We start from the raw sequence: 22,347 nt of genomic DNA, 5'->3' as shown, positions 1-22,347 counted from the left end.
TTTTTTCCATATAAACATGAAATTCATGTGAAATACTAATGCGGGAGAGCGTTCGTAACGAAATTTGGAAAAATCAATGCCAGTTTTTTGTAAATTGCGCTTGTTATAAAAAAAACGCAAAAGCAGTCTCAAAAAAAAAAAAAAATTCTCAAAAATCAACGCAATTTTTCAGCCGGTTGAAACTTACACTTCAAAAGTTACACTAAAACTTACTTACACTTAAAATTGTATGGGTTATAAATCTGCACACCCAAAAATGTTCTAAAGATTCAGATTAAAGAGTTTAAATTTTGTAAATTTTAAATTTGTCGAATTTTCTTAAAGTTTGTATACAGTTTAAAATGAGATGTATATAGCATTGGTTAAAGCATGGACGGTACTTTTATAGAATAATAAAAAAAAAAAATTTGTCCGAAAAACATTACGATTATTAAAAAAAAAAATAAGACGTGGTCACTTGTTTGAGTCACTGTATGTTTTGATCTGGTTTTTAGTTTAAGCTCAAAAGGTCTACATAAAAATGTTTAAACATTTTATCAAAGGAAACAAACTAATGATATTTTTACCGAAATAGTTCGACGCAAGTCCTAAAATATAATAAATTTTATAATTTCGGTGGAAAACTCACAACTTGTATGGGCAGGCACCCTAATGTATATTTATATACATACATATATGTACTACCATTGTATGCTGTGGTAGCCTTTTAGCCGCTCGAATGCTCAGCTTCCTGCCTGGTTGCAAACGTACGGCTGATAACTGAACTCTTTTGTTACAAGCTGCCTTGTTTGATTGGTCTGTACATATTATCGCCAATGCAAGTGCTGGCTTATATAAGAAGCGACGGCTGTGTGCATAAATGAATGAATGAATAAGTGAATAAAACAAATCGGACGCTATGATGTGCTTAATCGAACATAAGTTGGTGGCGCTGCAACTGGCAACCGTCAACTTGCACTCGATTTAAAGTTCACTTCCAGTTTTGCAGCAGACACCAGTGCACATGCACATGCATATATGTATAAGAATGTACATATTTATATTGAACTTTCTTTCACCGCACAGAGGAAAGCAATCTTTTTGCAATTTCAGTCGTTACTTTTACTATTTCTGACATGTTGTTTGTTGCTTTTGTTTTATAACCAGCTTTTCATGGAGTTCACTTAGTATGCTTTATGCATTGGTATAACGCAAGTGCCGTTGCTTATAACTATGCATGTGCGTCAGTATAGAACCATGTAGTTTATTAGACTGTTTTTAGAATGCATTTGGAACTGGTTCATTTTGGAGTAGCAAATATCGCCACTTTTTCACATAGAATTCTATTAAAATACATTTATCAATTTATGGCATTCATATTGAATGCGCTCGAAAGGAAAAGCAATAAATAAAATGTTTGAGAATAAATATTAGCGAAATAGAATATACGAATCAGTGATCGGACTTAAAAAACTATTTGTGTGGTAGAATCTTGAAAAAAATGTGGTGGATTTCAAAAAACTGTGGTAGACCTCAGGTTTTGGATCGAACTTTGTACAAAAATTAAAAAACTTCTACAAGGTTTCACCTAAATTGCAAACATTATAGTTAGAATCTAAAAAAAAATTAGTTTTAGTATAAGAGTTTTGTTAATTTTTTTCCTTGACAGTGTAAAGCAGTTCCTTCCATATCAAGATATTTTTCGAACATATTTTGAAAGATTTCTGCAACCTTGCGGAGTGCTGCCAGCTTTTCTTTTTATCACAATACGATGTAGCGAACAAATGTGGCTCGTTCCAGAAACCGCTACGTGAGATTTGCCGATTTTGACAATTCTTAAGTAAATGTAAACAACGCTTTAGAAACTTTACTGAAATTTGCTAATACTTTCACAAAAATTGCCGTTTTTTTAATTTTCGCTTTCCACGTTTGCTGTCGAAAAATTGAATATTGAGAAAATTTACTATTTTACTGTTTATTTTATCCTCCCAATCTGTCTACTGCTACTGTTTAATGTTGGACAACTTTTGCTTTAAGTCGAGCAAAAATAAAACTACTAAAAAACGCGAATATGTGGTAGATTTCAGACATTATGTGGTAGATGTGGTAGATGCTCAAAAACGTGGCAGACCTAAATAGCTCAATGTGGTAGAAGTTCGATCACTGATACGAATAGTGGTTACTTCAGCTTTTTACGCAGCTGCTGCTCGAAGGAATGTTGAAGTTCTTGCTCCGAATAGAACACGAAAGCTCTCCTTTACTCAGTCATTTTAAAACCATCGGTAAAGAATAAACCGAAGACCTTTCTTCGATCCAATTCTTTCCTGTAAATTATGGTCTAAGCGAAGCACAGTGGTCCAATGTGCAAAGCAAGGGTAATTTAATTAAACTTTTTGTTTGTAATTTTTCAATAAAATTTTTATCAAGTATGCAAGAATATTGTCTACTTAAGACTAAATGCAACTTTGTTTGAAAAAATTTGGCTATATTTAAACATAACGGTATCCAAAAGTCATAGTAAGCAATAAGTGAAAAATGAAATTCTGCGTGCAACGAAAGCTGAGTATTTTTAAGACTCAATAACTTGTTTAAAGAAACTTTGTTTTAACTTAATTTCTTTCTCCGTCATTGTTTTAAGTAAGAAAATTCAGGAAATGTAAAAATTATTACCGAAGTGGACGCACATATTTTTTGGAGCTCCTAAAATTTCAAGACAGGAAATTTTTGATCTTTGGCTGTCGACCCCTAAAAAAAATTAAAGACTTGATGGAATAATGGATTTTGTACCAGGTAATATCAGTTTAGGATCTAGTGATAGAATCAAATTTGATAAATTGAAATCATACGGGCGAAGTTAATTCAGAATTTGGACTTAAAGTGGACAAAAGTTTTCCGAAAAAGAAAGCGGTTTGTTACTGCAAATAAAGATTGGCTCGAATTTGAAATAAACTTGTCACAATTGGTGTGTTCTAAGTTTGGTGAGCCGACATTTTCTGCTGGTAGGCCAGCTGAAAGCTTTGAAAATTGTTTGCCAAAAGGTTAAAATGAAGAAAGCTAATGAGCTTTCGAAAGTTATCGAACCAGATGTATTTTTTTGGCCACTGAACTAAAAATGAGATCTTCAGCTACTTAAGCTTTTAAGTGCTTCTCCAGAAAGAGGTACTGCAAAGAAGAGTCCTAAAGCTATTTCGCCTGAAGAAGCTCTCGGACTAATAACACCGACACACACAAAAAAATTAGTGTGGTGTGCTTTTGACCGGACCTATCTTCACTCTACGGAATAACAAATTTATTTTTACCGGAACGATAAGAAAACCAAAACACTTTAAAGTGAGGAACAATTGATCTGCCCTGTTAGTAAAGGCAAATTTACTGCTTATATTAGAAAACGGTCCTCAGTAAGTAAACGATACTGATGCTTTGATAAATTTACACAGGCACACAAAAAAAAAATTAGTGTGATTTGCATTTGACCGGACCTAAAACTCCTTTTGTCTCTGCCTAGATCTATTTGTATTGAAAAAATCCCAATTTGTACTCTCTCTTCTCTTTAGGAAAATTTATAAAATAAAACCGTTGAATTGTGATTGTGAGGTTATGTAAATTTTTTTGGAGTACTGGAATAAATTTCAAATTGGAAACTAATCGCAATATGTGTAATGTTGAACTAGTCTGCTTATGAGGGTTGCTCTTTTATGCATTTGTTTGCCCACATATATGGGCATGCGTATTTTTATGTGTCGTAAATACTTTAAAAAAGCATGTGCGTGTACACCCATCCACTACAGACTTAAGTGTGCCATATTTCAGTATAACGAACATTTAAAAGGATATTCAGGTGGCTTTAAACTGCACATCGGCACGCACTTTCTGTGAGAATTTATGGCACAGCAGTATACATATTTACTTATTTATGTTCATATTTGCACTGGATTTCCTTTTTGTTGAATTGGTTTCTGTGAATGAGCCGGCATGGGTATGGGTTTTTTTGCTGAGTTATGAAGCTACTTCGATTACGTCGGAAAGTACTTGTGCTATATTTTATTCTCTGCTTTTGTTTTTATTCTTCTACCATACATACATACATATACAATGTCTTTGAGTCGAGTCTACTTGGTATATTGCAGTGAGTGTGAGTTTTATGTTAGTTATTTGAATTGGTTGAAACTTAGAGCTGCGCTATATTCTTTGATCGTTTTTTAAGAAAGATTAGCAGGGAGTTAAAGTGAGCACCGTTTAGATTTTTTGCTATTTATTAAAAATATACAAAGTTTTGCTTTTAGAGAGCTGATATTTAACGGAAGATTAAATAAAATACTGGCAGTCAAATATATGAAGAATAAAGCATATCAATATTTTGTGATACATCTCTCGTTCCTCTGCTCCGCTGAGGTGGAAGTATAACATGTATAAAATGTGTATGAAAATGGACAGTCGTAAAAACGGCAAACATTTAAATTTTTTATGAAAATCTTTATATATTTATGACTCGATTTGAAAGTGTGATACATATGTATGTCTATCAGTATTATACACCTTTCTAAGATCGCGTCGGCCTAGAGTACTACTTAGTCAACTAAATACTAACAACTCAAATTCTACTCCACTAAATTAAATTTTCCTCTTCATCAAATTAAATAATTTAGTTTACTTGCAAGCGATGCTTTTTTCTATTATAAAGAAGTATAACAAAAAATGATTAAAAAAAATTATGCGACTTGAAGGGCCTATTTTGTCCGGCCCAGATGTTGATATCGATACCAGACGTGCCAAATTGTTGTCACTCATTCTCCATGGCATGTGAGTAGCTTATGCTGAAAAGCAAGTGCCTTTTGGTGTTGAGTTTTGTAGTAATGCACAACAAATAAAATGTCAAAGGTGGCGATCGATCGCATATCTGCTTGATTATTTACATGCCAGCCTAACAGGGAAACTCTGGCGAATGTATTTCAACTCATCATAGTCTTTCGATAAGTCTTTTTTAATACAATTGTCAATTCTGACAGATATCTTGCAAGCTCCTTTCTCTCTTTCGAAAGTCTTATTGGAACATGAACCAATGACTCCAGATCACGAAATCGGTCATCGTTGTATTTGTAATCGAATTTCAGCAAAAGGTTTTCGTAGCGTTTTTAATGTTTTTCAGTTTTGTTTACATCGCATTTTATCACTTGGGGTGGCTTTTTTTAGCAATTTGATTAGTTTTATGAGTGATTTTGATTTTAATTTTGATTTATTAAAAATTTTTGATATAAAATGAAATGTTTTGGGATTGGAAAAAATTTCTGCGTTCGTTTGGTCTGCCAAAAGGCCTAAATTTGCTTGAAAAGTGGGTGCATTGAAAAATCGACTTGTGCTGATGATATGCGATCGTAAAACTTTTTTTGCTAATTGGCATCAAGTTTCACCCTTCACATTTTATAATAAACAGCAATATAATTGCACTCAATCACCGCGCCTTTTTCGTTTTCCTCAATTTGTTTTCATTCTTAAGCAGATGTCAAGTACGCTCAGAAATTTACTTTTAATTTTTTTCCGATTGCGTGATCTTGTCAGTTGGTTCATGTTATTGAAAGATCTGCTAACGAGGTTGTCTTGGCGTCATCCGGTTTGCCTTTTAACAATAAGTTAAATTAAATAATAATAAATATATTTTTCCGTTCGAAACAAGAATGCTAAAAAAGAAAATTAAAAAACCAATAAATAAAATAAATTCCTAAAAATTAAATTAAATTAAATAAAAAATGTATTTCTTTTTAAAACAATCAAATTTAAATATTCAGGTAAAATTAAATTAAAAAATTCAAATAAAATTAAATTAAAACATGTAAAAAGTAAAATTAAAAGAAAGACGTTCAAAAATATATTTTTCCCTTTGAAACTATAAAAACCCTCAATTAAAGAAAACTAAGTTAAAAGTCTTTAAAAGTTAAATGAAATAAAAGAAATAATTATTTTTTCATTTTAAAACAATGAAATCTAAAAGTTTACTAAATTAAAATGAGAAAACCACATTTAAGAAAATTTGAAAAAAGTCCGCTATCCGGGATTTGAACCTAGGATCTCTCGAATCGCCTGCCAACGCTTTGCTTACTCGACCATTGCAACTGTTGCAGCAGCGCGAGAAAAACGTTATAGATCTCCATTTAGAACATGCCGAAGGGCGTTATTTCAAGAGAGCTTGTCACCATGAAAATTAGCAAGGACGATGTTTTTGGAAACACAATCTTTCAAATTATCTTGCCTACTTTTTTTAAAATTGTTTTACAAACAACTTGCTAAGTTAGTTGCCAGAATTGCGCTGTATGTTACTCGCATGTCATGGCGTATGAGTAACGCTCGGGTCTATACTTTCTTTCGCAGTATAATACTTTTTCTTTGATTCCAAAAATGGATACTGCGGTTTTTTTTTTAAAATACTGTATTTATACTCTTTTGCTGCCTAAATTTTTTAATACATAGTGTTCGCTGGAACACGTTTTAAAAATGCACATGTGTATATACTATTATGTAAAAAATAGGGATATAAATCTACATTACAAACTTCGTAGGGAAATCAAAAAAAAATAAATAAATCCACAACAAAAAACTTTGTATTCATAATTTTTAGAAAAATTTCAAGTATGAAATTGTGTAGCTTACTAACGTGCAAGTTTCAACAGGCTAAGAATTCGCGCTGATTTTTGGTGGTTTTTTTGCCGACTGTGTTATTATTTTCTTCCATACAAACCCAACTGTCGAACATAGTAACTTTGTATGGAAGAAAATGCGTGACGTCGTCAGCAAAAAAAAAAAGAATCAAATATTTTTTAGACACTTCAAACTAGAATATTGTTGTTGTGCATCTTTTTTTAATTTTTCTAATTTTCGTACAAAGTGAGAACATTTGATTTTCATGGCTTTTGTTAGACATATCATTTTGGCTCGGGGTGTACAATAAAGGAATACTTGGTATTTTGTGTACCACACCAGCAATTCCTGTAATATACTGTAAAAACTGTTTTTATTTTTAAATGAAGATACGGCGAAACGGAATTTTTGCGCCGTAATATACTGGTTTTTGACCGAAAATAGATACGATTGTAACGTATGAGTGACAACAATGTCTAATATCAATAGCAACATGTCGCCGTACCTTCCTTAGTTATTTATTTGTTTTTACTGCTCCAAGAAAAAATTCATCGCTTACTAATATGCCTAAGTTGCAAATATTCTTTTTTTTTTGTGACGGGTGGGACAAGTTGAGAATGAATAAAGAAACCAACATTGTTGTATTATTAAACTAACTTTATTTCTAAGAAATCTGATTTTACAAATACCCAAAGTATCCTGTCGCCTAAGAACGGCAAAATCCTGCTCGTACTCTTCATTTACTCTACCTGAGTAGACTTAAATATAAATTACATTTTTTTAAATAGAGCTACACTTTTGGTGATTGATTTACTCTTACTAACTTACACTCAAATTCGCAAGCTTATCTTCACTTCGTTTGGCATAGATTACCGTGGAATGAGTGACATACAGAGTTTTCTGATGTGAAATATAATTTATGTAAATTAAAATAAAATATCATTTTTTTATACCTTTTAAAGTAAATATTAGATTGCGTTTTTCATACTGCGTTAGCTTCCAGTGAGATTAAAAAAATATACGGTCGCCTGCACAAATATTTATAATTGCTTGCCTTGTAACAATAATTAGTAATTTGTTTGTATCAATTGAATTAAAAGTTTGTGGTATTTATGCAGTATTTCAAAAGTTTTGAAATATTTAAAATTGTTCATTTATCAAAAAAAACACTTATTTTCCATCGCAATCTAACTTTAGGTCTGTGTAAAATATATAAAAATCACATGTTGTGCATCATAAATTGACCGCAAAAATCCACAAAGTACTCTGTGGTTACTTCCTCCTGCTGTTCAAATAAAACTAAATAAAATTTCGAACAAAGAACATGAATACTTACACACACACACATGTACATATGCATATATGTATGTAGAATGGAAAAGTTGCACGGCAAATAAAGTTATTCTCGTTAAATTTGGCATAAAGTGTGCAAGTTTGAAATTTTATTAAAATATAGAAGGTTTACTTGAATCAATTTGGTGCAATTTTTAGAAGAGCTCAAATAACGTTATAGAATTTTATACGAGGTATCCTTTTAAACAACTGGAATTGCTAGATATGCATTTTAAATACTTTTACTTTTATTACTCCGTATGATCTTTTGCAAAGCTTCGCCTATGTTGCTGCGAGGATAATTAAATAAAATGCACTGCAGTTCCACTTGACTACCTGCATTTTATTAAGTATCTGCGTGCGTATGTGTCTTCGAATATGCAATTGAAATCATTTGAAGAGAAAGAAGGAATAAGAAATCGGAGAAAAAATCTTCGTAACTTGGTAAGAAATAAATGCAGGACACTTAATATGGTGGATTCAACTGCATTTAAAATCAATAAAAAAGCAACGTATAAAAAGTTGAAATTCTATGAAATTCTTTTCCAAACGAATGCATCTTTATATACATACATACGCACAGTAGCACTGATAGTCATACTTATGGTCATGCCTGGCCATGCCTAAACACAGACTAACTACGTGCTCTGTTAGGTACTACAGGTAGCAGGTTGGTAAACAGCACCGGCTTATTGACAGTCCTTGTGGCAATGCAGACTCCACAATCTAACTAAATATCTACCCACTGCACCCACTTACTGAAACAAGTTTGCTCTAAATTTAGAAATGTGCTCATTTGGCCTACACCACCTACACTTTTGAGTCATAAAACCATATACATATACATATATGCTTACGAGTATGACGGTACTTCTGCCGTTGACACAAATGATGATAATGCAAAGGCGTTGGCTGTAACTATACTATTGCATCAACGATATCAGCTTGTCATACACAGCTAAAATTTATACTTTTGTGGGAGTTGTGACATCAGTCGTTTGTTTGTACTCGTATTTTAACAAATATTTACTAAGAAATTTAGTCTTACGTTTCTCATTTCCTCATTTCACATTCCAATTTCCTACAGACGTTTGCTCTTGCCACTTGCCGCTTTTGCTTTGCGAAACTCTACTAACCGCTGCATGCAGTGTGGTTGCATATCATTTGGCATCCATTATGTATATGTGTATGTAAATGTGTACAGTGGTGTGTGGAGAAATTGAATTTTGACTTTCTTTTTTTATTTATTTTGTATTTTTCTTCTGCTAGATTTATGATTGCCCAATAAACTGCATATAAATTGTAGGCGGCCATTTTAGTGGTTTACCTAATTTAGCGGAATACTAAGTCGGTGTGACTAAACTTAATGAGTCCTGTACAGAGTATGCAGATATTCCAAGATGTTGTTTATGACGAGGGCCAAAATAAAGGTTGAGAGAGCGCTCCTTGTAGGGTATCTCTCATGGCAGAAGTATACTCCGAAATTTGCTATTGCTTGCCGTGGGACGACCGCTTTTAGAAACAACTTCTTTGTTGGCTACACAGACAGTGACTCCAAGTTGGGTCTTGCCGAGTAGAGGAATACGTTTCTAACAGCTTAGTTACTGCGGACACCAGACGTCGGGAAGACAGAAATATGTCGTCGGAATTTCGCCTGAACTGTTAAAAGCCGGCGACGAACAGTGGTGCGCAAGTATTAGCTGTATATAGGAGTCAGTTTCAGTCTTGGTAAATCCATCATTTACCAAATTTTCATGGTGCATAAAATCCTGGAAAAGTGCTTAGAAAAGCTAATCGATGCACACCACCTTTTTGTCGATTCAAAAGCCACTTTTGATAGTACGGAGAGAGGCTTATAAACACCACGGCCGCACACGTCACGGTTCACTTTTTTATTGGCCTTCTGATGTTCTATTTTAATTACAAGCAAAGCAAGGTGGAACAAAGCGAAACTGCTGGTGTTTACACTGAACCTAGTGAAGAGTAGCTTTTATCACGAATTCGGCTGCAAAGATACCACACAAATTTTATTCGAAAGTTTAATTGTAAAATTCGATTTTGTTTGAATATTTTGATATCCTGTTTACTGGAGCGTCATGAATCTCCAAAATGCTTCCGAGAACACATTCATATCGTCGTTTGAAGTACAAAACCGCGTATCAAGTTGCATAAATTATTTTCTAGAGATTAAAACACTCATATTTCAAAATGGTTCTCTGTTTTATAAAGCAATCGGATTTTTGGCTAGTATACTCCAGGACAAAGGGATAAGGATTGAGACCAGAGCTTGTGTGAGCAAATCCAATTTTTGGCTGCAAATGTGAATTACGCGGCTTTGCAGAATGACGATACGCGGTTTTGTACTTTAAGCGACGATATATGTAGCTACAACAATTTGAAAGCTTCACTAACTGGGTACCTCCCCTTTGTGTGAGGACATCAAGGCGCTCGCAAAAGATCTGAAAAAAGCTCGACCAAACACTAACACTATAGGTCTCGAAGAAAATGTGAAAAGTTTCACTGTTCCACCCTCTGGTAGAACTTAGAAAAAAAAAAAAATTTGTGTAGAAAAGGACTCCTAATTCCAAAAACCCTTTATAGAATGATTTTATACAAAATTCAAGCACTTATTTACCACACTACAGCAATATGATAAGAAACCTATTTTCGCAATTAGCATACTTCAAGACCTTTGGTTTTTTCTAAAAATTTGCTTAAGTTTACGCGTACGGTCCTGTGCTATACGCGCACAGTCGAAAAAATCTCCCATACAAATTGACACGCCCTAATACACATACATACCCTGCAAACCAAAGTTCCCGAAATCTTAACGAAATCTTTAGGAGTATCTGATTTCTGTAACGATTTTTTTCCGAATCTTCAAAGAAAATTATATGAAGTGGTTAACACGAACTCGTAAAGAAATTTCTGTACGAAAAATAAAGAAAATTCTGAAAAAGGTCTGCAAGAAATTCTTCACATAGCAATATTATTTTCAATTCTTCACCGGAAAAAAATCGGATGGGATCTTTCCGAATTCGTTAAAATTTCTTTACGATTCAGAATACTCTGAAAAATGGTTTGCAGGGTATATTTAAACATTTTCTGTTACTCTTAAGACTAATCCCTGCAAACCATTTTATCAGAGCATTCTGAATCGTAAAGAATTTTTAAAGAATTCGGAAAGATCCCATCCGATTTTTTGCCGAATTTTCTAAAATGAAATAAATTACGCACACTTCCATTCTTTTACGAAATTTCGGAAGCAAATCGGTAAAGAAATGAAAAAAATGCTGTTATGTGAAGAATTTCTTGCAGACTTTTTTCAGAATTTTCTTTATTTTTCGTACAGAAATATTTTTACGAGTTCGTGTCAACCACTTCATATAATTTTCTTTGAAGGTTCGGAAAAAAATCGTTACAGAAATCAGATACTCCTAAAGATTTCGTTAAGATTTCGGGAACTTTGGTTTGCAGGGATGGCCTTATTCATAAAGATTTAAATAAATTTAAATTTTCAATGTATAAAGCAGTTAAAGTTTTCTCCATTTTTGATGAGTTTGGGTGTAAAACTGTAATTGACACTTCCAGCTGTGCCAATCTACGGTTTTTATCGGAGTCATGTATTCTTCGGTGCACTTTTTATGAAATTTTTAACAACTTTTGAGGGTATGAGGTAGCTTTAAAATAAAGTTATCACGCCCATTTTTCGTTATTTTCTTGACTTATATCCATAGGCGTTGTGTGCGGATATTTTTCAGACCTACGCCAACTGCTTATATTTTTTTCCAAAGACTATATTTGGCTGTGCTATTGTTCGGCTGGTAACTATGATGGCAAAGTAGATAATGTATGCTCAAGTCTAACTAGAATCCGCTATAAATACCAACTATAATGCCAGCGTCGAGTTCGAGCGAACAACATTTGTTGCCTGCAGTTGCTTCTATGGAATTAGCAGGCAGCTGAAAAGCAGAGCTCATTTCCAAAGGACCAAAATTACGCTCTACAAATCTGTCATCATGCCTTTTTTAGGAGCAAACACTTGGGCAATGTTAAACAAAGATTTGAAGGATTTGGATGCTTGCGAGAAAGTTATTTTTTTTTTAATGACAAAAACTCAGCTCACTCCACTTTAATGGTCGCCACTGTATTTCTATGTGAATTCAAATTTACATGTTGCTAAGGTTCTACATACATACATATGTAATACGGGTGTAGCTTGCAACAGCACTCATGCCACACCACTTCATGTTGCAAATGAAAGAAGTGTATTTACGTATGCACATTAGGGTGGTAAAAAAAAAAAAGTAAAGTCGGAATTTTAATGCTTTTACCACCTAGGATTGGTCCATATTGAAAAAAATATGACCAATTTTTTATTTTGAAATTAAAATGTATTTAGAAGTCGCTTATAGCGCTCAAAGTTTTCCATGTATTTATATGGGAAAAAACAACAGCAACTCCATTTCTTTGTGTGGGGTTTAAAAGAACCTATAAAATATATTTATTATGATGTATTGGTTAAATAAACAATTGGGTATTATTACTGGGATTTTCCTGAAGAGAAAAGGGCTTTTGTAATCGAAAAAAAATTATTTTCAAAAATTCTATACCCTTTCAACGAAAAGTGGTTTTTGCCATATAAAATACATGGAAAACTTTGAGCGCTTTGAGCGACCTCTAAATATTTTTTGATTTCGAAATAAAAAATATGGGTACATTGTGTTTGGTATAGAACAATCCTAGGGGGTGAAGGCATAAAAATTCCGAATTCAGTTTTTCGCACGCTTTTTTGGATCGCCCTAAGTACGTGTGTATGTATATATATCTCTGTGACTGTACTTATGTACATACCTACATAAATAACTAAGCGTGTTCACACAAGTTACCGGCTTCTGTTGTTTCGCTGCCACATGAAGTGCCTTGAAGTGCATATTGCTGCCGCTTTGTTCGGGAGCAGTACTTACAATAGCTGTGCATATTGCAAGCATAGTTGCATGTAAATTCAACAATTTTAAAACATTGCTTTTGTTGGTGCATACACAATAACAACGCGCATACATTTGCAAAACCATTCAGCACAACGTAGGGACATTGTAATTTTACTTTTATTTAAATTTTTCTTTAGCTGCTACATGTTTGTTGACATGTTTCTTGATATGCACGCACAGTTGGTGTTTACCTTAATGACGCTTTTGTAGGTTACCATTTTTACTACCTTCTTACGAACTCTAACATTTTTTTTCAGCATTTTTATACTATTGCAATTGAAATTTTTCCCATTTGTTTGCTTGGAAAAAAATACTTATGTTTCATGAAATCCTTTTTGTGCTTTCTACTTGCAGCTCAACCACATTAACCACATCGCCTTGGATTGGCAGTAGCGAAAGTGCTTAGTGGGTAGAAAACAAACAAAAAATGGAGCAAACACCCTTACTCAAACCATAGAAGTGGCAGAGACGAAGTTGACGTTGCTGTCGCCAGCTGAGACAAAAGTTTCTAGGACTAAGGAAAATTCCACTGAGTAAGCGATTGCGACAGGCGGAAGCCGCCAACTGAGCAGTCGATGTTGAGTTAGGTTAAATAGCAATTGAAGTGACTGAAATTGTGGCACTCGAAAGCAACAACCACATAAGATGGCACACTTAAAGGCAAGACGACCCGATTTATACATTTTGCCTGTTCCAATAAGTTCATATAAAGCGACAAACTGCAATAGCAAGTGTGCGAGGTTAGCAACGTCTTGCGCTGAGGCGACGCAGGAAGTGTTGAACTAATTCCAAAGCGACGGCGGCGGCGGCGGCGGCTGCAGCGGAAATAACGATAGCAAGTGTTGCCACTAGCAATCGACTGGAGTGAAAGCGAGAGAGAGATTTATGCAATTGTAGCGGCGCCGGCGGCGGAGACAACCACAATTTCGCAGCAGCGCGATTATCCGTTACGTATTTGCCACTCGAAAAGGCAGCAACGCTTTGCTCCACATAAAAAGGGGCGCTTGGATTTTCTCGATTTCTCACCGCTTAGAAAAGTGATTTTGCAGAAGTTTACCTCAAGCAGGTGGGATGATATAAACACACGCGACACAGAACGCGCTTACACTTCCGCTTCACTAACTGACGCACGCACTGCGAGTAGCGAATTGGGTCGACGCGTCGGCATGGTGCGCGATATCTTGCTCTACATTCTTTTAATCGTTTTATTTTGCCTGATTTTCATGGCACAATTACTTGTTAATGTCTACGCCTTCCAAAGACAACCGCCCACGACGAAATCAGATCGTGCAGATATTATTTTTGTATAGACCTGGTGAAGCTGGAAAACGTGACATGCAACAGAAGGAAGTGGTGGCGTTGAAGCGACATGCAGGGCTTAACGCGGCGTGGCAGCGATTAATGAAGACCAACGATTCAAAAAACAGTGTAAAATCTGGACATCAAATGACGTGCGGACGTGTAGAGCGGCTGAGGAGCGGCAATGGAAGCGGACATAATTGCAAATCGTATAACAACAAAGCAAAAGCGGCGCGACCAATAAGTTGCCTTACGAGGCGGGCCAGCAGGACACGCGCGAAAGTCACGTTAATGCGCAAAAAGGATGAGCCGATCTGTTTGGCGGTGCAGAGCATCAGCTTCGTTGCGGATTAATTGCAGTGCAAGCAAAGCCTGCGGCAAAGTCACGGTTTCAATTAAATGCCAGCGTAACAAAAGTCGGAAACAAAAAAAAAAAGCAACCAATTGGAGAGAACACAGCGAAGGGATAGGAAATACTAGTAGGTACATTGATTGAATTGGATAAGAGTCTCAGCATGCGACGAGTCTGAGTACAAATGCAGAGCTAGAGCTAATTAAGACTTGCAAATAAATGAAAACAAATGTAATGAAAAGCAAAACGAAAGTCAAAAGCAAAGACAACAACAGCAGCGAGGTGATATAACTTTAATAAAAATGCAAAACGATTGCGTTGTGAAATGCATCTGAGCTCTCAGGCGGCAAATGCATAAAATTACGGGCAAACCCAGAGTACACTATAACAAAAACAACTATAACTGGCGGCATAAACTAATAACAGCCATGTCCTTATAGAGAAAAAAGGAATACAAAATTTTAATTAAGTTAAAGTAAATGTTAAAAAAAACTTGAAAAGAATATGACATTGTTTTGCCATCAGCGACAACTTCCGGTTAAATGTAGTAAAAGAAACTGGCAAATTGAGTTATTCTCTAAAGAACAATGTAAATAAAGTTAACTGCTTAACGAGAGACTGACAGCATGCGAACTTTAAACGGCACGTATGTTTGTGAAAATATGCTAAAAATGCACGGATACATGAATAAAATTACCGAATTTTAGTAAAGTGAAAATAATTCTTTTGTAAGAGCTTCTATAATTTTCTGATTTTATTACAGTTTTAAAGAAAATATAAGAAAAATTACTAAAATGTTCACGGAATGAAGACATAGAGGTGAAACTTTTCTTTTCCATATGTTCCCTTTTAATATTTCCCTCAGATGTTTTGCAATATTTATTTTGCCATAAAAATACTCGCTTGTCCGTCGACTTATCATCAGTAAATTTTTGACTTGAAGTTATTTTTTTCGCATTTTTGGAAATCAACAATATTCAGAATATTAGTTTAACTTTGTCCGTAGAAAGGATAGTTTAATGCTAAGAATCCACTCCGGTATAAATGTGGCGGTCTACATCAAGGTTCTTCAGAATAGGAACATTGTCACACAGAAGAGGAACACCTGCAGTAATTTTTCCATATATTTTTTCTTAATGGCATATTTTACTTTTTATCTCTACGTGCGGTGTAGCATTTTTACTCAATATTCACACCTTTTACATTAAGATTGAGGTATAAGGTGGCATCTGACCCTGTAAAATCATTCCATCGGCCAATTTCTTCAACAAAAGTTCACAATGTTACACTCCAGTTCTCAATACAGGTTAGATTAGTTTGGGCGGCAGTCCTGAGTGGACTCAGGTTCCATTGTGATACCGCATGAGGTTTTCATTTATACCCGTTCGCCTGTGAACCATGTTATGCTTAGCAAAAAACTGCATAGGTTTCTAATGTTCATCACTTTGACGTCGTCGATATTGTTGAATAAATTACTGCCAAGAGCTTTTGCTCTCCGCTTTGACAGAACCAAGCAATGGCAGAGAAGATTTTGGATGGTTTCTTCTTCGTCTACATCCATGCAGCATTTGCAGTAGTCATTCCAGGGTGTGTCCATTCTAGCTACATGTAATCTAATCAGACAGTGTACGGTGAGAACTCCAGTCACTATGCGAATGTCCTGCCTCTTTGGATTAAGTAGAGACTTGGTACGTTGGGCGTCTATGGCAGCCAGAGATTTTTCTCCATCCTCCATTCTCCATCTTTCAGTGGCAATCTAAATGAATTTTTTATTGAGTAGAAATTTACATGTTTGTCATTCGGATTTTCAACAGTGGTTGGACGTAGTCTTCAATTGGTTCTATATATTGTCACAACAGGTCTCCAAGTTATCCATAAATAGATTATACATATATTTTCTCTTAAAATTCGCGACTTTTCAACGTAATCTTCAATAACATTTGTCTATCTTCATCTAGCTGAAAAACATATAGACGTAGAAGTAAGAAACACCAGCTGTTGCAGTTGCTAAAGTCTTCCAAAAAATCATCTATCCCAGTGCTGAGTTGAGTACTATACACTTTCTGCATACACATTATTTATTAGAGAAAAGTGGGTGAAGGCTTGAAGACGCGTTATTCCAAAAGGAATTGACAGCAGAAGACCTAAACCAAAGACTGTACTCTTTAATTGTTCATAGAGATTGTCCATCCTGAAAGCGGTTGTATCAGACCTAGGTTTTTTTTTTGCTGGAGCCATATTTGGGCAAAATAACGAAAAATAAAAAAGGCCCTACCAACATCGTGTGAAACTCTTTGAGCGTTGACGTTGTCTATGTAGACAAACTCAGCTGAGTGGCTAGATCTTAGAAGAGACAAATATCCTACAAAATACGTTCAATACTTTCCAACTAAATAGTTTAAATTAGTTTTGAATGCTTATTTCCCGCCAAACACTTTAAATCTGAGATGCCTGTGCCATAGCTTCAATTATCTGAATTTTATAGAAAATATCTTTAAACTGTTTGACAACTCCAGCTCGTCAGCGAGTTCTTCACGGACATCCCTGCTTTAAATGCTAATAGAAACGAGGCACTGGCGCGGTAACATTGCTCAATAATTCAAGGAACTCTTAAAATTCAACCGTAGGGTACTTAAACACTCATCAACTCGAATTTGTTCGGCCATCTTTCAGGAAAAAGTATGTATATACGCAATTTTAAGCATGCAAATAAATCATCTCAGTTATTAATTTTGTGTAACAAACAGCGAACATTAAAACCATAAGCATCAGCCATGATGAGCCGTAATAACGGCAACAACTGGATCTAAATTTCTTATACCTACATACATACTTATTTGTATGAGCCACAATGTAAGCAGCATTACCAATGGCAACTTCCCCTTTCTACTACACAATACATACACCTCGTCGTGCTACAACCAGTTCGGGTTTAACAAATCTGAAAGCTTAGCGCAAACCTCTTCAAATGACAATATTGCATTAATTTTCACCTACTTATACACTCGTCTACGTGTTTACATATATTTATACATATATGTATCTACATTATGATGCCTCACGAAGAAGGTGCTGCTACCCTAAGTAAATCGAAAAATTCACAAAAATATGTTTATGAATAGGAATTTCCCTGAATAACACAATAATATAGACTTTAACGCGTTAGGGAACCTCATTCTAGCTAAGATAGTAAAGTCTTTCGTAAGACAAATGAAAGAGAGATGGCAAGATAGTTCGAACAATTTTTTTTATTACTCTAGCAAAAAAGCCTCAGAAGACACGCTCCCTCTCACCCATCTTTCGTGGTGAAAAGCTATTTTGTGAGAAAACACTGTTTATCATTTAGCTCGCGCCGCTGCAACGGTCGCAATGGCCCAGTAAGCTAAGCACTAAGCGAGAGATTCGGTTAGCGGATTTTTTACTTTTTTTTTCTAATTTACGCATTTTCAAATTTTCTTTTACTTTTTCAATTTAATATCATTTAATTTTTAGAAACTTATTTTATGCTTTTTTTCCTAAATTAATTCTCTTTAATTTCTAGATGTTAATTTTGCAAGTTTCTTTAAATTATTATAATTTTTTTCTTTTTCAAACAAAATTTTCTTTTTTTGATTTAATTTTTAGAATTAGATATTTTTTTTTAAAAAGAAAAGTATTTTTTTCTTATTTAATTTAAACTTTAGAAACTTATTCTATTTATTTCATCTTTTTTAATTTAATTTGTTTTTTCTTTTTAATTTCATTTATTTTAATTCTTATATTTTAGTGTTTTAGAAACAAAAATAAATCCATTTTACTTCATTTACATTTTAGGGTCTTCAAATAATTTTTTTGTTTTTTTTAAATTTTATTTTCTTTTAATTTCTAAACTTTTTTTTTTAATAAAAGTATATCTTTTCTTTTTATCTAATTTTTAAGTTCCATTTTCTTTTTGATTTATTTATTTATTTTTTCTTGTTTAATTTTTAGATTTTATTGTTTTGAAAAGAAAAACATACGTTTTTTAATATTTTTACTTATTTCTGCTTTATTTTAATTTAATGTTATTTTGCTTTTTTTAATTTTTTTTTTTTTTAATTTATTAAAGGGCATCATAAATTCTTTAAATAGAGCCAAAGTTAGGTTACTTACAGAGTACCTAAATAGTCATAAGTATCTGCGCCCTCACCACCGGCTTGGCTTGACTTCGGAGATAAAATGGAGTCGGCCAGCCTTAGACTGAAATATGTAAATGAATTTGGATATGTCGGAACCCCTTATTATTTTAAATTCGTCGACCCAGGTATTAGCATTTATTAGGAAAGCGGCTAGTTTCTTGGGCTGTCCGGGTAATGAACTTGCTTTGGGTACACAATAGGTCTTCTCAGACACAATTTCACTTTTTCTTTTTAGCTCAATCTACTATTTAAAGTATGTTTCGAGTTTTATTTTTCTATAAATGGCCTTTAGAAAACAGAAATATGAATTTTCGGGTTCTGAATGAGCTAAAAGTTACAAGAGAGGAAGAATACTCTCCCACTCACCGGTACATTGAAGAAATGGTTTAACTATTCATACTTTCATAAAACTTGCGTTACAAAACTATTTATGTTAACTTCCATCAACACTTTAGTTATTTTGAACCTTGTTCAAAGAATTATTGTAAGAAAACTTGTGCAAAGATTTTTATTTTCCTCTGACCATTTTTATGCAGAAAAAAGTTTTGCGATACAATTTTTTTGTAAAAAAATGCAACTATATTGGCAACTTTCAAGGGGTCAATAAAGTTAAAGATAATTTTCTCAGGGGATCAGAAGCGAGTTGTCATCTTATAAGAAGTGAGGCAGTTTAATGTACTTATGTATATACATAGGTACTTATGCGTGTACATACTGTTAATATTTTCTTGCGAACACATTTTCCTTTTTGAAACATACTCATTTTCCTATACAATTTCTTAGCCGTTTCGTTGCTCATTTTATGCTGATTTTTGTGCGTCGCACGGTTTTAATTTGCTTACCCGAATTTATTATTGTAATGGAGTTCATACCGAAGTGTAGTTATTTGAATTTAAGTAGTGATATAGCAACTATTAACAAAGTTTTTATATAAACTGAAAGTGTGCGCAAAGTAAGCTCACAGCGTTGGGTGTTAGGAATCGTTTAACTGGTATGCAAATTATGTATGAAAGTACGAGCAACTTATAATTAAGTAAATAGTTTGTAAATTTGATTGCATGATGATAGTAGTCAGTTTATTGCGCAAAGGTATTTCAACTAAGAATTTTAATGCTGTTTTTTAATTATTATTCCTTACAATAACTACTATTGGTAAAAACAAAAACTAAAAATACTAAAATAATATTTTACGTTACCAAAGTTTTTTTCTTAAACAAATTGAACCATTTGAATTCTTATTCTTTTCATAAAAATTGAATAATCGAACTAAAATTTCCTGCTTACACCGCGCAATATTAAATCACATGAATGAACTTAATTTGCGGTAATGCAAATCAAATAACCGCTGACGTAACGTATACGCCGTGTTGACCCGGAAGGAATTTGGAGTGAAGCTTTTAAAGGCTGTGGACCTATTTTCATAGAAGAAGTGAATATTATTTTCCCTTTTACCCAAAATGTGAAAGGTATGCTTGCCAGCAGTTATCCGTTAATATTTATCAGACTTTTGAGATAGTTGGTGAGCTCACAGGCGCGTGTACATATGTGTGCCAACAAAGTTTTAATCATGATTAGCATCTCGAATAACAATAAAAGTTTCGTATGCATTGCTAAATACTATTGCATACATATATTCGTAGAGGATTCAAAAAGTGTCATAACGAGTCATTGTTATAATGTCATACACTTTATAAAGTTTAAAAGCAAGAGTGTTTCTCGGCAGTTACACAACAATTAAAAGTATTTTAAAATGTATGGCTTTATGACACTATGACACCTTGTGAATCCACCCAAAAAATTAACAAACATGCGTAACTAATAGAGATTAAACCGTGGTTTCAAATATGACATACTTTATTTCAGTTCAATTTATGTTCAGTGGGTCTACTTACGGCATCAAGTCTACCACTTCCCGATGGTCTGAAAGCTTTTAATAGAAGTATATTTGTGCCGTTCAATTAAAGTAGCTGAACTGACTTTAGAAGTTTTGACTTTAAATTAAAAAAATAAGCAGTTTCTCTTGAAAATGTTTACATTTTGATTAAGCTTCTATTAAAAGGGCATCTTGAACTGCACCTATGGCTACTTAAATTTTAAAATATTGGTATGGAACCCAATGAAATTTAGCTTTAAAGGGAAAAGAGCCAATCCGACTTGGACTACTTCATTGAACGGCACAGATGTGTACGTATATAATGAAGCTCTAGAACTTTCAGGACGAAAAAGAATTTTACTTAAAAAAATCAATTACTTATTTCTAAAAATAATATCAAATCAATCATTGAAAGAACTAAGTACATGGTTAGTAAATATGTATGAACTCTTCACTGGATCTAACGAATTTAGTCGCAAAGTATATATGTATATGTGTACTGCCATAAGAGAGTGTATTTGATAATTCAAATTGAAATTTCAAACTTCTAGTTATTATGTATACAAAAGTTTTATTATCTAAAACAGTGTGTATTTAGAAATAGAAATTAATTAGTCGAGCAATTCAAATGTAAATATGAATTTGTGGAAACCAGTAAGTTTTAATTGTCTAACATAGAATAAGTATCCGTATTAGCATTAGCAATGAATTATGCATCATAAAATGTGTAAATTTCCAAAACATAATAGAACAATAATAGTTTTAGGATTTAACGAAGATTGGCTGCAAGTAATCACAAGCAAGAAGTGCATATACTGCTCAATGAAAATTTTATAATTTTACTTGTACACACTTAGTTACATACATAAATACTTAGGTACTTTAAAACTTAACAGCGAAAAATGTCCGAAAACGATTATTAAGATCAAAAAATGTAGCTAGTTACTTTTAAATATAAATATGTGTAGTCACATTAAATACATACAATAAAATATTAGTAATTTCTGTAATACGAGTATCAACTAGATTTTAATTTAGTTACAATTTGATGCAGAATAAAGAAAAAACTGGTATTAAATTAATGCGTTTTTATGCAGTAAATTGCTATTTTTGGTTTGAAATAAGCAGCATTTAATAATGAGTGAAAATTTGCATTAATTTTGAAAGGCTCTTTTGTGTTTTTTTTTTTTCCTTTTTTTTCTGCTACATATTTATATCATATTAACATTAATTAATGGATTATGCTATTCAAATTTTTCCATAGAAATGCAGGGAGTTGGAAATATGGCGAGCTGATTGCAGCTCAATCAAGTTAGCGGCGCTAAAATGAAAAAATGAAGAAAAAAAGTGTTCGTATTATTGTGCTCATTGTGTGCTATTTTCGGCCACTTTTCGTTTTTTTTGTGCTCCGACCATTTGGTAAATAATTAGGACTTTGCTAAGTTAAACGTAACTTAGCAAAACATTCATTCAATGAAGTATTTTTACTACTTTTCTGGGCTTATTTTTTTGTGCTTTTTATGGGCTTTAAAAATATTGCCCGGTTAACATTGAAAAACCGTTTGACGCCACGCTAGCTAACCCACTTCTTAAACTTTGGTCGAACACGGATAAATAGTATTGAGGAATTACGTGCTATTTTTGGGCTTTTTAGAGTCACCTAAATAATTATAGGAGCTCATCCAGCTTCCGAGATAATTAAGACTTTGCTGGGTTGACTGTAACTTAGCAAAA

The 22,347-nt window shown here is 33.6% G+C and overlaps 2 protein-coding genes and 1 long non-coding RNA gene across 9 annotated transcripts in view; 2 read left to right on the top strand and 1 right to left on the bottom strand.

Annotated features, from left to right (window-relative positions):
* The window catches only part of LOC118737884, a 29,126-nt gene extending 15,787 nt beyond the window's left edge, over window positions 1–13,339 (top strand). The window contains exon 2 of the long non-coding RNA XR_004992853.1: window positions 13,287–13,339. This is a non-coding gene — a long non-coding RNA (uncharacterized LOC118737884). The remainder of the gene's footprint in view (window positions 1–13,286) is intronic.
* The window catches only part of LOC118737882 (tropomodulin), a 205,299-nt gene that overhangs the window by 98,970 nt on the left and 83,982 nt on the right, over window positions 1–22,347 (bottom strand). The gene's annotated exons all lie outside the window — the stretch shown is intronic.
* LOC118737883 lies at window positions 13,770–15,237 on the top strand. The gene has a single exon (XM_036468692.1). The coding sequence runs from the start codon at window positions 14,099–14,101 to the stop codon at window positions 14,240–14,242; it is 144 nt and encodes a 47-aa protein (XP_036324585.1). The 5' UTR covers window positions 13,770–14,098; the 3' UTR covers window positions 14,243–15,237.

The sequence above is a fragment of the Rhagoletis pomonella genome, unplaced genomic scaffold (genome assembly GCF_013731165.1).
Source record: "Rhagoletis pomonella isolate Grant_MI unplaced genomic scaffold, Rhpom_1.0 Rhpom_scaffold_00004, whole genome shotgun sequence".
Classification (NCBI taxonomy): domain Eukaryota; kingdom Metazoa; phylum Arthropoda; class Insecta; order Diptera; family Tephritidae; genus Rhagoletis; species Rhagoletis pomonella.
The sequence above is the reverse complement of the archived record's forward strand: the minus strand, read 5'-3'. Positions and strand labels throughout refer to the sequence as shown.

Coding starts and splice junctions, on each gene's coding strand:
- LOC118737883 (XM_036468692.1), top strand. CDS start 14,099: ATGGTGCGCGATATCTTGCTCTACATTCTTTTAATCGTTTTATTTTGC.